General features: G+C 39.1%; 1 protein-coding gene across 2 annotated transcripts; it reads left to right on the plus strand.

Annotated features, from left to right (window-relative positions):
- The first annotated feature begins 1,789 nt into the window (after positions 1–1,789).
- LOC121297244 (ras GTPase-activating protein-binding protein 1-like) lies at positions 1,790–9,180 on the plus strand. Of its 2 annotated transcripts, none has more exons than XM_041223421.1 (12): positions 1,790–1,929; positions 4,758–4,864; positions 5,044–5,125; positions 5,234–5,407; positions 5,490–5,580; positions 5,745–5,832; positions 6,007–6,214; positions 6,495–6,596; positions 7,212–7,323; positions 7,491–7,616; positions 7,756–7,865; positions 8,215–9,180. In XM_041223421.1, exons 2-12 carry the CDS (start codon positions 4,770–4,772, stop codon positions 8,449–8,451), a joined length of 1,425 nt encoding a protein of 474 aa, XP_041079355.1. In that variant the 5' UTR covers positions 1,790–1,929; positions 4,758–4,769; the 3' UTR covers positions 8,452–9,180. The 2 variants fall into 2 exon arrangements, with proteins under 2 accessions (XP_041079355.1, XP_041079354.1); XM_041223420.1 differs by lacking the exon at positions 1,790–1,929 and adding an exon at positions 4,061–4,100.
- Positions 9,181–15,217: the final 6,037 nt, after the last annotated feature.

A 15,217-nucleotide genomic window follows, 5' to 3' on the forward strand; every position in this document is an offset into this window, starting at 1 on the left:
GCAGCCACACCCAGAGAGAGGAGAGCTATCCCTGCAACTGACGCAGTGAGAGCAAAGCCAGCAAAACATGTAAGCTGCACCAATCCAGACGTGTGAGTAGCGTAGGCATTCTGTGTGTTCCCTTTGGAACTATACAAAGAGCATTCCATCGGCTTGACACTGCAATCCTCCACACTTCCACATTCAAGACACAATCTACACTAAATAATACTGAACCCTCCATAACTGCTAAACACTTCATGGAGTAAAATGATCTTAATAAATTAAATGACAAAGTATTTGTTAATGTTGTCAATGTTGAAGATGGACACCGTTCATTTAATATTGTCAGGGAACAAATGCACTGTCATTGTTTGGTATCAGGTGTCCATACTGTACTACTTTAAAGCAATGTATATCCAGCCCCATTGCAGAATGGAAGTCTCAGTGATAATGCCCCACCCCCCCTTCCTGAGTGAGGTGAGTGAAAGTTGAATTACAAACACAAAAGCAGTGTGGAGTGGAGTCACTCCAGTGAGAATTCAGCGGGGCTGGTTGACAAAAGGCTCATTTAAAAACACAATGTCCTCTGTGGTTTTGAAACTAGTTTGTAAATATCTCAAAGGGAGTCCAGTGTGAGAGGAGTTTGCTTGTTTTTTTCAAGAGGACACACCATTAAACCATAGCAACAACTGCTCGACAGAGGTTCGGGGCTCAAAGAGTGTTCAGGTCTTCAGAGCTGTGCAGAATCTCTGTCTCTGCCATTGCTTGAAAATGTAATAACATATTTTTTTTTTCTGCTTGCACTCTTGGTTATAACAGAGTGATGCATTGGCAAGCATCTAGTATCTACAAAGAGGTCGCACTTGTTGTGTCCTGTTCAACTTGCCAGTTATGTATGCAGTGATTTTGTGATGTGGTCATGTGGTCAAGTGGTCAAGGATAGGGTGACATTACCAAACTCACTTTCAGTGATTCAAACCCAGGTCCCCAGAGGTATAAGACAGCTAGCTGGTGTTCTGGGATCTGGGCTGTGCAGTTTGAGGGCGGGGAAGGCTATCAGAAAGAGATGAAGAATTCCCTCTGGTGGACAGCTGCAATCAAAGCGCCAGTTTCACCAACACCCGGCAGGTGCACTTTTTATTTTTGTAAACTTTGTATTGCCATATTCTAAACTGTTCATATTTAAAATAGCAATAATAATAATAATAATAATAATAATAATAATAATAATAATAATAATAATAATGTGTACATACAAAAAAATGAACTCCTGTCACTTTAAGAGTTCGACTTGACTGGTCATGTCTGTCAGACTGAGCCCTCTAGTCTAACTGGTCGCCAGGGTTACCTAACACAGAGTCCCGCCCAGCTCCTTTAGGGTTTCCCAGGGTGTTCCACAGGGGCTCACTGGCAGATCAGTCAAACGTGAAAGTGAGCCCGCCTCCTCGCCACGACTAACCGCCAGGGATCAGGCTCTCACTGGTCCGAAGAGCGTCCATCACAGAGCGTAAACCCACCCACATCAAAGCGTGCTCAGATTTGTTCTCTGTAATGCCAATGCAATTCTGACTTCCAGGGTTTTTTTAATGTTAAGAAATTCTGATTGGCTCAGAGGCCGTCCATCTCGGATAAACAATCGCTTTCTTCTGGGCGAGGTGAGCCAATGGTTTAGGATCATCGGGAGAATGTGTACACCGATTGGCTACTGGTGCTTGTCGGTTGAATCCGGCCTGTGTGATTGGTTCCAAAGTGTAGGCGGTTGTCTACTGATTGGCGAGCAGGACTGAAATTTAGATTGTCTCGCCATTATATGAAGTAGCCGGTAAGAGCACGCTGTGAAGTTGCTGGATAGACAAGGCGTTTGGGTAGTTGCTGTTGGGCAATCGTAAAATAATTCATATTATTAATAAAACATTAATAAACCTGTAGCACACGTTTAACCCACAGGTAAGGGCGATTAAATGTGCATGTATGTTATTTAACTTCTCTTAGCTAACCTCTTTGTTCGTACGGATTTGCTTGATGTAATTGTGAAGTAAGATTAATTATGAAATTATTAATTATGGAATTATGAAATATAAGGTTAATTATGAAGTTATTAATTGTGCAATTATGCAAGAAGTTTAATTGTGCGTATAGTATAATGTTTTCTTGCCACTGAGCGGCCGATTCCGCTTACTTTTGATTAGCTTTATCTTTGTAATTTTAGATGCTTTTATGTGCGTTTTAAGTCATTTAAAGTAGACGAAGGGGTGTAGTAAGTAATATCATGTTTAATAAAACTGTCTTGTGAATGTGAAATGTTAACGATTAGATATGCTATTTAAGACTCATTTTGGCCCAATTTGGCTTTTTCTGCAAGACTACTATCAATCGATAAATATTGTATTTCTAAGGATGATTGGGTTGCTATTAAGCACTTTATTTTTTTGCACCAGTTATACAGCGCATGGCCGCTTGGTTGGCTCATCGATGTACTTCCATTTTTAGCAAGGCCTAGCTTTGGTTGTGACGTGGGGTCTGAGCTAAACCTGACCTAGAAAAGTTGGCATGACTGTTTTAATACGATTATAACGCCGGTTTGCCCTTGATTTGCACTGACGATACACCTATTAACATACATGGTAACGTGTCGTACAGTTACCGAGGCGTTAACACCGTTGAATGTGGGGTTAGTATAGTCCAACTGGTTTGAAAGAAGCCTGGGTGGTTATTTTTTGCTGTGCCGGTACTTGGAGGGGGTGGCTAAACCTGTCGGCCTTCATTGAATTGTATGCAAAACCGGCAAATACATATATTTTGTATTCGCCTATTTTTAACAATAACGTAATGAAATACCGCAGCTCTCTAAAATGAACGGTTAGCTGTCGAAGGTTTTTTGAAAGCCGTGTGTTTTGTTGCATCTCCTTTGTTTACTAGTACTGACCAATAAAGCTGTATGACCAAAAAATGCCCAACTGTTTGAACCTATTGCGTTTTTTGTTTGTTTTTTGTTCGCATGGTAAAAGCAGACATGTAGTCGTTTGGAGAATCTCGTTCATTTTACTGCTGCCGCTGAAGTCAGATTTAAGGTGCGTTTCTAATGCTTTATCATACTGCCGTGTGACAACTGTAGTTGCGGCTGCGCAGTAAAGGGCTGTTTGTCTAAGAAATCCTGATCATACGTTTTGCTCATTACTTTGACGTCCTCACGATCTACGGTACAATTGAGTGATGCGATTTTTTTGGCAAGTCGGTGGATACGTACTCCCGGGGTTAGATCTTTGCTGGTCTTGAAATAAAACGTTATTTGAAGTAGGACGAAAGCGTCATGTTTGGTCTTAAACCCATTTGATTTGATAATTCCATGCAATACATTTCTCCACCCCCACCTCTGCCTGTTTCCCAATGGGTGGTATTGATGTCCAGCATTTGGTTGAAGTAGTTGCTCTATATCTGTTACTGGCATTGATAGTTCCATATTAGGGCTCATGATTCATGCAAAGGGGTGGATGGTTTTCATCGTGTTCACAAGATATATAGGTCCAGACTGTTAAAATTTTCCTTTAGGCATTCGATTTGTTTGTACACTTGAGTTATTCTCTTTTTTTTTTTTTTTTTTTTTTTTTTAAAGCCAGTGAGCGCTTGTCCTAGATCAGAGACAAGATTTCTGTGCATTAATTGAGAGCAGATGGTGAGGGCTCACCCCAGCAGGTGGAGTTTGCAGCCAGTCTGATCCAGTTGCTGCCCCTTGTACTGCTGCATTGCAAAAATGAATGTCGCTGCTCTAGAAAGAGCGACCAGAATTATTCAGAGTTTAAAAAGCACGTCATGCAGACAGGTTAAAAGAATTGAATCTGTTCAGTCTCGAACAAAGAAGACTATGTGGTGATCTGATTTTAAAACATTCAAAATTATAAAAGGTGTTGACAAAGTCGACCCAAGGGACTTTTTCAACCTGAAAAAAGAAACCCGGACCAGAGGTCACAAATGTAGATTAGATAAAGGGGCATTCAGAACACAAAATGGGAGGCACTTTTTTTTTACACAGAGAATCTTCAAGAAGCTGTTTGAGATTCTGGGAGTAATGAACTACTAACAACCAAATGAGCAAGATGGGCTGAATGGCCTCCTCGTTTGTAAGCTTTCTTATGTTACTGGCAGTATTCAAATCGCAAGAGAGGATGTGGACTTGGTGCTTGTCATTGCAATAGAGAATTCATTCAGGACAGCTTTGTGTACTATGTTTCTAAAATGAGAGCATTTGTAATCTGCTCCTAATCCTGTCACCAAGATGGTTTATAGTCTGAGGCTGGAGCAGAACCAGTACTGCAAACTTGATTGCAATGGCACATACATGCCAAACATTTTACTCCTTGTGGGGCAAGGTTTAGGTTTATTTGTTAGTTTAGTGTAATGTATTTGAGGGTTATCAGGAGATGTATAGAAAATATAATTTCACACACAATATATATTTATTGATTAACTGTCAATTTGAATTGTTTGCTGGGGTGTCCAAATTACTTTCCGTGGAAGTCTAGTTACATCTTGACTTTTTGTAACCCCTGTTTACAGCCTGTGCAGTTTATAGTGGGCTGCTGAGCAGAGTTACACCAGCAGCTGCAGAGCTATACTGAAATCCACATTTGCGCAATTGTTACAGCTTAAAATAAAACCAGCTTACTGTAGATCGTGTGTGTATATAGATAGAGATCAATTTCAGTGTGTTTTTATATTTACATTTTGGCAGCAACCAGGTGTGAACTTGGGTATTAAATATTTTGTGTTCTTTCCAGCTGTCCAAAGAAATGGTGATGGAGAAGCCAAGTGCCCTGCTGGTTGGGCGGGAGTTTGTTAGACAGTACTACACCCTTTTGAACCAGGCACCAGACTACCTGCACAGGTAATGCACCTTTTCTGCTTCTATTCTGGGAAAATTAAACTGGCACGCTTTTTTCACTCTTCTAGTTTGTGCAGAACAAACGAACCTAAAGCTCCTTGTTAGATTTAAACGTTCTTGTTTAATATTTGTAGCTACTGCTTTTTTTTGTGTAATTAACAAACGGCTTTATTGTTTTGCAGGTTTTATGGGAAGAACTCCTCTTATGTCCACGGTGGTCTGGACAACAGTGGAAAACCTGCAGAGGGTGTTCATGGGCAAGCAGTAAGTATATGCAGTGTTGAATCAAACCTGTTCCTGAAATCCCAATCTGTATATGGAAACTGCATTTTTGTTTTATTGATGCACTTCATCTAATACGTGTGTGTTTAGGAAATTCATAAGAAGGTGATGTCCTTGAGCTTCCGAGATTGCCACACGAAGATCCGCCACGTGGATGCCCATGCCTCTCTGAATGATGGGGTTGTGGTTCAAGTGATGGGAGAGCTTTCCAACAACATGCAGCCCATGAGGAGGTTCATGCAGACTTTTGTGTTGGCACCTGAGGTAAGGGGTAGCTTTATGATGCCAAAGGATGTTTAAGCAATTTATTTTGTTGGATCTAATTTTTTAATCCCTTTTTCCTTAGGGTACTGTTGCAAACAAGTTCTACGTTCACAATGACATTTTCCGCTACCAGGATGAAGTCTTCGGGGATTCAGACACTGAACTTCCTGAGGGTAATGGGCCCTTGCTGTACTGTTTTGAAAGCTTGCTGTTTCACTGTATGGGAAGCGAGATGCATAGTTGTAGATGGCGACTGGTTATATCAAATAACCTCGACCATTTGCTAGACAACTGTGAAGGGCATAAATGGTTGACTTAGTGGTGTCTTGTGTTTCAGAGTCAGAAGAGGAAGTGGAGGAGCCAGAAGACAGACCACACTCCCCAGATGTAGTCCAGGACGACTCGTACTATGAGCAGCCTGCCAGGTGATTACTACTGTATAAATAGTTGGGGGCTTGGTGGCACTTTGACAGATGTTAAGTACCTGAGCAAAAATGTATCAAATGTTATTTCAAGTAGAGCTTGTAAGAAATGCTTCGCCTAACCTTTATTAACGCAGTGTTCCTTCGTTGGTACTAACTAGAATAATGATCTTTCAGTCACGAATTGGAAGAGCACTTGGAAGAACAGCTTGCGACGCCAGAACCCGAACCGGAGCCAGAACCCGAACCGGAGCCAGAGCTTGCTGTAGAAGAACTGAAAACAGAACCTGCAGTGGAGGAGGAGCCCTGTGCAGTGGAGCATGTTGAGAAGTGTCCCTCCCCAACACCTACAGATCCTGCACCTACTATACAAGAGGACTCCAGAGTAAGATGCTCTTCACTGAATATTCCAGCGTTAAGAATTTAACAAACCCACTGCATATAGCTGTTGCACTCTGTCAATCTATTGTATAAGAAAGCATTCTCATAGTTGATTTTGTAGTCCTGAACATGAAATGAAAACCTTAAACTGCTTTAACATCCTGAAGCTTAATGTAAAATCCATTTACATCTCCAGCTCAAGATATTAAAGCTCGCAGATGTCTCTCTTTGATGCAGGACTAGTCCTGTTTGATTTCTATTCCAATCTGTATCCATTTCCTTAGGTATTCTCATGGGCATCTGTCACCAGTAAGAATCTTCCCCCTAGTGGGGTGGTCCCAGTATCTGGAATTCCACCTCATGTAGTCAAAGCTCCTGTGGCGCAGGTAAGGATTTGCCTCATCTGAATGTAGCGTTTTTACAATCTCCTCAGTAGAGCTGCACTTGTGTGATTTAAGCGCTTCACAGCAAGCAGGTGGCAGAGATGTCAAAGGTTTTGATTTAGCCAATTTGCCATTCCAATTGCAGCAATAGAGGAAACGGCTGGTTTTCGGTGATTGTTCTCTACAAAGCTGTCAGCTCATGGCCTCTATGGAGAGCGACATGCAGCACAAATTCAGGATGCTGTTTTCTGCGATTTTCTGTTGCTTGCTTGGGGAACTCAATGTGAAGAATATGTTTGTGCAGCTCTACTCATGTTGCACCTTCCTGGTGACCTGTCTCTGTAGACAATGCCAAGGTACGGAGAAGGTGCTAACCACTTAATATAATTCTTAATTGCGGTACTTTAAATATTAGTCACAGGACTATTTTCTGGACAGCTTTCAATTTATTTTATTAAAAACTAAACTGCATCTAGGTGCTCATTGCAAATTGGCTATTATAGTCTGCTTATCTAATTGTATGTGTGGTTTCATCAGAATTGCTACAGGCATTGTGGATAACTGTCTTGGTTGTTATAAGCAAAGTTTTTTTATATCTATTTAATTGTCATTTTTCAGACAAGAGTGGAGCCAAAGCCCGAAACGCAAACTACAGCACAACGACCCCAGAGAGACCAGAGGGTAAGGGAGCAGAGGCCGGGTGCACCAATCCACAGGGCTCCACGACCAGGTACTTAATGCATGTCCCTGACACTAAATTGGGTGTCAGTGTTGCACAAACTTAGTTGTGCCAACATTGACATTGTCTTCCCGTTTTTAGTTGTGCCAGGGAAACGTTGGTTGAAATTTTCTCCTTTCTGTGGTTTGTTGCTGACTTTTTATTCTTGTGTGTTTTAGTTCGGGAAGGTGAACAGGGTGAAGCAGAGGTACGTCGTGTGGTGCGGTATCCAGACAGTCATCAGCTCTTTGTGGGAAACCTACCCCATGATGTTGACAAGGCAGAGCTGAAAGAGTTCTTTGAAGGTCAGTTAGTGTTTTTTTTTTTTAATGCAGTTTTTCCATCCACTCTTTGACCTTTTTCATTTAACTTTGTCATTTGCATTCCCCAACAGTGGTAGGTGGCCTGTAAATTTATTTTTTGTATGGGGTTTTTATTTTGCAGGTTATGGTAATGTGGTAGAACTGCGAATCAACAGTGGGGGCAAGCTGCCCAACTTCGGATTTGTGGTGTTTGATGATCCTGAGCCTGTGCAAAAAATTCTTGCCAACAAGGTATGGTAACTGCTTTAAAAACGAAGAAAGTGGTTTGGTAGCCTATACAAAGTTGTTTTATAGTGACCCCTTGTGGGTTTTTAGAATTGCATCTATTACAGTACATCTAAAGGGCACCTCCTAAGCACCCTCTTTCATGTAGAAATAGCCTGCAATACATTCCCTCGCCTCAGATCTTTTAAGGAAAGTAAGTGAAAATGTCTCCTCAAACAGGTTTAATCTTTTCCTCAATTGGAAACTGCATGCTGTAGATCAAGTGAACAAGCTATTGCAGATACATCTGTATTCTAAAAGGTGTATTTGGGTGGGGGGGATTGAAAATGTAACAAAGCAATTTATCGTATTTTAGCCGATCAAATTCCGAGGAGACGTGCGCCTGAATGTTGAAGAGAAGAAAACTCGCGCCGCACGGGAAGGTGACCGACGGGATATTCGACCCAGGGGGCCTGGCGGGCCACGTGACAAGTTTAGTGGAGGAGTCAGGGGACCGCCATCCCGAGGGGGGATGATGTCGCAGAAACCCAGCTTTGGAGCGGGACGGGGTGCTGGACCCAGCGAAGGCCGCTACATGGGACCTCGCCAGTGAAGATAGTGCCACGACTGCAGACCTGTTTGTCATAACAGCGCACAGCTGGATTCCAGTTCATGTGATCTCGTGATTATTTCTTTTCAGCTTTGGGCTTGTTCTGGATTCTGTTTTAAGAACAGCTTTTATTTTAGTTTCTCCATTTACTGTTCATTTTAGTCAAGTTCAGAACTTTTATTTTGTAACAGTGCTACTTGAATTGAAAGGGGGTGGGGGAAATCCAGACTGGTTTTAGTGTGCTCTCCCTGTTTCTTAATGGAACGTGTCTTTACTTCTCATTCTAGTGCATTGCTGAAAGCTATTGGCTTTTAAAATTGGACATTTTTATTGCTGAGGAGCCACTATATCTTAGCACTCTTGGAATGAACTCTTGTTTTAATCATGGTTGTCTCGCAAGAGTTGTGAAATCTGTTGGAGCTGAGTGTTCCTACTTTACATTTGGATGGTTCCTTCTGCACTGTACTCGTACCATAAGTGTTAATTTGTAATCTGAGTAAAAAGAATATATATGTGGATTACAAGATGTCCTGCTCTTTTTAACCACTTTCTGTAGACCTAGTTCAATGGTGGGGATTTTTTAATTGTTCTGGATTAAATAAAACAGGTTTCCTAAAATTTCGAAAGGGAGATGGCTTTTATTTTGTATTGTAAAAACAAATTGTTGTGCCTTCTATTTATCTCATTCCAGTCTTTGCAAAGTTGTACAAAATAAAGTGTAGATTTGCTTTATCAATACTTTTGTGTAACATTCTTGTCAGTGCTTCTGGGATGTGCTTAAACATTAATAGAGCTGCCAATTTGAAATGTCTAGCGGGCCTCCAACATGGTCATCTCCAGTCGAGATGGAGTCGCCCTGCAGCTGCTTTACTGTGCAGTCCATTAACTTCACACACCAGATACCAATTTTAGCTATGCCCAGGTGTTGTCATTGCTCTTGGGTTTTTCTGGCAACGTGAAAGTGTTTCTGTGCTAGAAAGGTCTTCCCTTCAGAAGCAATGTCATAGCAGTACTTCAGTAAATATTTATCCTGTATTTAAGTATGGAAGGTACATAAAATTCCCCTTGTTTTGTTTCGCTTCTAGACCAAGGGCAGCTTTTTTTTTTTTTTTTAAATATATAAATAAAATAAACATGTTTAGGAACCCTGGACCATAATGTGCCTGTGCCTATAGGTGCATGTCAATCCTGTGCAGAGCAGTAAGCCCTCGGGGGTGAAGGGAGTAATTGAAATAGATTTTTGTATCCTGATACTTGCAACTGTCCAGCTGGTAACTGCAGTGCAAGTAGTTGCTCTTTTGAATGGACAATAAATCTTTTCCAGCAAATTGGGGATGTGTTTTCTGATATCATTGGGGGAAGGTTTATTAGGATGATCGGAGCAAGGAGAAACATTCTCATAAGCCTTTTGGAAACTGCCTTCTCCACGATTGAATAGTTTATACATTTGGTTATTCAAGTTTGTATTAATCTCTGCTGAAGGTATGTAGGGGAGTAAGATATTTTACTAACCCAGGTTTGTGTTTTTTTATTTATTTTTTTTAATTCATTGATGGATTCAAAAATGGGCAAAAGGTTTACATAAGAAACATCCCACAAGTGCTGTGCTTGGGTTTCTTGTACTGAAATTAAGCTGATGGAGAAACAGTTGAGCTGGTGCTTCCAAATAAAAAGTGAATTGCAGAACATCAGCATGTGGTTGTGCAATAATAACCAGGCAGCAGACGTACGGACTGATTTTTTTGGCAGTAATGAGCCCGAGCCAAAGGTTTTATTAACCCAACATCACTTTAAATTTGCAAATACTTTAAAAATAGTTGCATCTTAATTCTGATTGTGTTCGTGAAGCATTAGTGCATCAGTAAATGCACTAGACTGCAAGTAATATTGGGGCTTTGATTCTAGTGAATGGCATTGAAATGGCTACAGTCTTGCACACAGTGTTTATATATACAACCCAAAGCCCCCCTTCCCAGTCTTGTAAATGTTTCTAGTAAATTGTTCTGAAGATCACCTTTGTTGTAATGTTGGAAATGTTTGTATCTCTCCATATGTGCTTAGGTCATGAAGTGGTAAATAGATGGTAGCCCCTTGCTGTTCAATTTGAAAAAGGGATATGAGTATAGAATAATTTACAGTGGGTCTTTGTTCGTAGGCTGTAGTGTAATTGCAGTAGTGTTGCTTTGCTGATGAGAGAAGTCTGTATTTGGCTATGATGAAACAAGGAAAGCATAATCTGTTCAAAAGTAATTAGTGGCTGCCATTGCACAGGTTTAAAATTCTGCAAGGCAAACAATCTCCTGTGTTCCACTGCAGTGTTTTACAATGATTAACAAAGGAGACACTTAACAGGACAGCATAATTCCACCACACCTGCACTGTAAATGATCAAATACCTGAGCAGTTAGCTGAGCTGGCAGGTACATACATTAAAGAAATGAATTAGCTACGGCTGTGCCAAACAGCTCCCCATCCCCTTTGTGATGTTTCATTGTTTAGCTGGCACGGATATTTGCCAGCCTTTTTAGACGCAAGCAGTTGCAAGATTTTCCTATTATGCTAGTTTGCTTACAACAAAACAGTTGCTGAGTTTAATTAAAAAACAAAACCAAAAACAGTGTTCTGTGTTTCTAACCCCTGGCAGTTGTGATTTTTACGTTCATTTGCAATAACATTGAACATACGAAACTGGAGAAGCTGCAAGAGAGGGCCCATTCTTCTCTAAATGAAGAATTTGCGCAAAATTGATGCTATTTGTCAAACTGCACATCACTATACCACTGGGACCCTCTCAGCCCAGCTCCTCATTTTGATTCATACCCTGTCTCTTCTGTTCTTTCCTCACTCTGCAACCTGCAGGGCTAGCAGCAGTGGGGTTTGTTGTTTCGTTTTACTCTTCTAGGCCGTTTGCATTTTCTGGCACAGAGAAACTTAATTGTTAAGTGGAGGTTATCAAAGAAACAGGATTGCAGGGTTTCTGAAGCTTTGTCCTTTACAGAAGGAGCGCCTCGTACGCTGCCCAGTACCCCTTCTTCCATGCTTCACAATCCATGTCTACAGTGGAAAGCTGTGTGGCTGAGAGCACACCTACTGAATGGAAATTAGACTGAGGACTGATCCAGCCTCCTGTTACCGAAACAGGATGCTGCAGTGAACCAATGATCAAAGTATTTGATGAAAACAGGAAAGAGGAAGGTTTGAGCCTGAAGCATATATTTCAAATATTAAGCCCCCATGAAAGATAAACATGTTTATTGTGTGTGTGTTTAGTTACAATAGTGTAAAGCAGTTAAACTGTGTTTGAGGTTATTTTTTTTGGAATTTAACTACTGAACTGTAACTATGGTAATTTAACTACTGAACTGTAACTATAATAATTCTTCTCATCATTTGTCATCCTCTTTAATCAGGGTCAGGCTTTTTGACATACAGTATTATCTGCCACTGCTAAGATCATTAATACAGACCCTCTTATCAATTTAAAACAGTATTTGTATAGCTGATCTTCACCAAAGCATTTCCCTGAATGCTTTTGTGATCTATGAGGTTTAAACAGCTGGTTTAATATCCACTGTCATTAGGAATGATTATGACTGCTGCACTCACAGACTGTATTTAAAGAAGGATCCATCAGAACGGAGATGATGGTATTTGGAGAGTCCATAAATTCGATGCAGCACTATTACCCAAACAGTTGCAGCCAGTATTTTAAAATAGAGCAATTGCTTAGATCTGGTCATTTTTCTATGCAGTCCTTGTGAAAAAAAAAGGGAACACGTTTCAGCTAATGCCAAATTCCACTTATAAGAAGGATTAGAACCCGAAACATTACCAATACAAATGACTGAGCACCAGAAACAAGGTACAGGCTAAAAAAAAAAAAAATGAAAAAGAATTTTTCAGAAAACTTTTAATTTCAGTTAGAATTAGCATTATGACATAATTCAATAAATATTTGTTATATATACAGTTAAAGCAGAAATTGTACATTCCTTTTTCCCTCAAATTGCACACTTTTTATTTAATTTACAAGCCAAAAAATGTTCTGTTTTTTATAAGATTAATATATATATATATATATATATATAGATACAATTATATATTATATATATATATATATATATATATATATATATAATAATATCATACTATTTTTAGATTTTTATTTTTTTTAGAATTCAAAATAAAAGTGAAGTATATATTTGCCAGTACCCAAGGTCCCAATGTATTTGGTGGGGCACCTGACAAGTAAAGAAAAGCAATTATAATCTGCACTTTGTGCCAACATACTATTGAAGCAAAATAAAGGCCACACTAATTTGTGCAAAAATAAAAGGTGTTTTTTTCTTTCTTTTTCTTTTTTTTTTAATATACAGAAACCGCAGAACATCCTTTTCTTTCTGTTGTTCTCCAGACCACCCCACTAGTGACTCCCAGCTGTTTCTTTCTATAGCTGTCCATATTGGAAGGAAATTTCATTAAAGTCTGTTCAGTTTCCAAGATTTCTTCAGGTTACCGTTTGCCTCTTGCAGTTAATTTCCCAAAAGAAGTAAAATCAAACACACACACACACACACACACACACAGACATGCTTTTTGCTATTGTGCCTGAAGAAGTAATACTCATTAACAGGACCCTCTTCCCCCTTTCTCTTTTAAAGAACACACACATTCTGTACATATATCAGAATTGCAAAAACCATCTTGCAAAATCCCCACTCATGTAGCTAATCACTTCTTTTCCCAACATGTCAGTTCAACTGTATTAATATATTAAACATCTCACATTAGTAGCAACAGAAAAAGCAACAGAATTGATAAAAAATAAATAAACAAAAAAGCTTCAGTGTGTTACAACCCCCAGGAAGATCCAAGTATTCGTTACGAAATGCAACCCAAGCCTACCGGACTCAAATTCATTCATACCCACTTCATTGAATAAGATCAAATTCAACAGATAAAATCAGAAATGCATTATAATCAAAAAGTGTGGCACAAGAGGAATCTTTTCCTAGGCAATGAGACATGTTAGATATGAATTATGCAGGTTTTATTCATATTAAATGAAAACAAAATATTGCATATTTATTTTCTGATTGCACCCGTTCCAATTTATTAGGGTGTGTGCGTGTGTGTGTGTGCATATATGCATATGCTTTCAGTATAGTAAGTGTATCCTTGTACAAATCTTGAATGCTATATTTTACAGTACTGTAAAATGATATCATATTTTTAATAAATACAAAGGAAAAGGTAGTCAACAGGATCCTAGCATTCCTGTTGCTTTACTTACTGCACACTGCATATATATATACATATATAATATATAGTATTATATATTATATATATATATATATGATGAGTATATATGAGTGTATATATATATATATCTATATTATATATATATGATCATGATATATCATTCTTAGTCTATATATCATTCGTAAAATTATAAAAATTTTGGTTTAGCAGTTATATATATATATATATATATATATATATATATATATATATATATATATATATATATATATATATATATGTGTTTTTCTTTCTATACCACAAAACAAATAAAGAACTTCTTTGTATTGCCAGATATACGCTGAAATACTGGAAGATACAATATGTTCGTGAAGATACATTAAGAATATCATTCAATATATTCTTAGTTTTCTTACCTTTCGAAAAAAGGGACAAGGAACTGACAGAAACCCTTTGAGAAGTAAATAACAATCTGCATGTGGCAGAGCAAAGCTCTGCCCTTTTTAAATTGGCAGGGATGGGGTTAATTAATCAATCATCAGCGCCCAGCCACCTGACATAAAAGGAGGCCTCTGCTTCTTATTTGGGAGGAGGGAGCTGAGGAAGCAGGTTGGTTTTTGTGTTTTTTGGTTTTTGGTTTTTTGGTTTTTGTGGATCCAGTGAAGGCATTGCCCAGCCTGGAAACCTTAATTTTGTAAGTTTTGTTTCGTTGTCTTTCTTTTTGTGTTTAAAGATTTTTATTTTACCCTTGTGCACTTTCTTTTTGTGTTTATTTATAATAAAATTAGGATTTTTTGAACTGCAGTCTGTCTCTGGGCCTCTATCAGCTTGCCAGCCTGCCACACTCCAGTTTTCTTAAATATTCTTTGCAAAACTGGGATTTCTTTTTTTTATTATTATTATTATTATTATTATTATTACAGTATTTCTCTAAGGAATTCTTTGGTTTCATAAAGAACTGGAGAGAAAACGAATTTGGCAAGTGGAAATCGATTACAAGCTATTTAAGTGCTATAAATATGGACACAATGTACAGTTCCTGACTCCGGTTAGACCCGCAACAAACAGAAACTCACTGAAAATAAAGTGCAGAGAATCGGGGGGAATATTGTGTGACGTAATGAGGTTCTGGGATGCAGGTGTTTGGGTGCGTCGCTGTTCATTTTGATGGCAAGAGCTGATTCTGTGCTGGAATAAACTAGCCTGATGAGTTTACAAGGCAGACGCATTGGCAGGGAGCCTACAGCAACTACCTCCTGTAGCTCCTTTCTACAGGTAAGACTCACTTGATAGCCTTTAACAAAAACAAAGTTTCCCTACCTTTTGATAGCTTGGTCATTTTCACACCCAGTGAAATCCATAGTTTGACTACACAATCCCCAAGGTCCCAGATTGAAAGCCTCGCCAAAATCAATGCTAGGTATAGCTCTGGCCATGTCGTATAGATTGAATACAGGCTAGTAGAAGAAGCACAATTAATAGAAAAGGTAAAGGCAAAGGCTAGCAA

The sequence above is a fragment of the Polyodon spathula genome, chromosome 22, assembly GCF_017654505.1.
Source record: "Polyodon spathula isolate WHYD16114869_AA chromosome 22, ASM1765450v1, whole genome shotgun sequence".
In the NCBI taxonomy this organism is placed as follows: Eukaryota; Metazoa; Chordata; class Actinopteri; order Acipenseriformes; family Polyodontidae; genus Polyodon; species Polyodon spathula.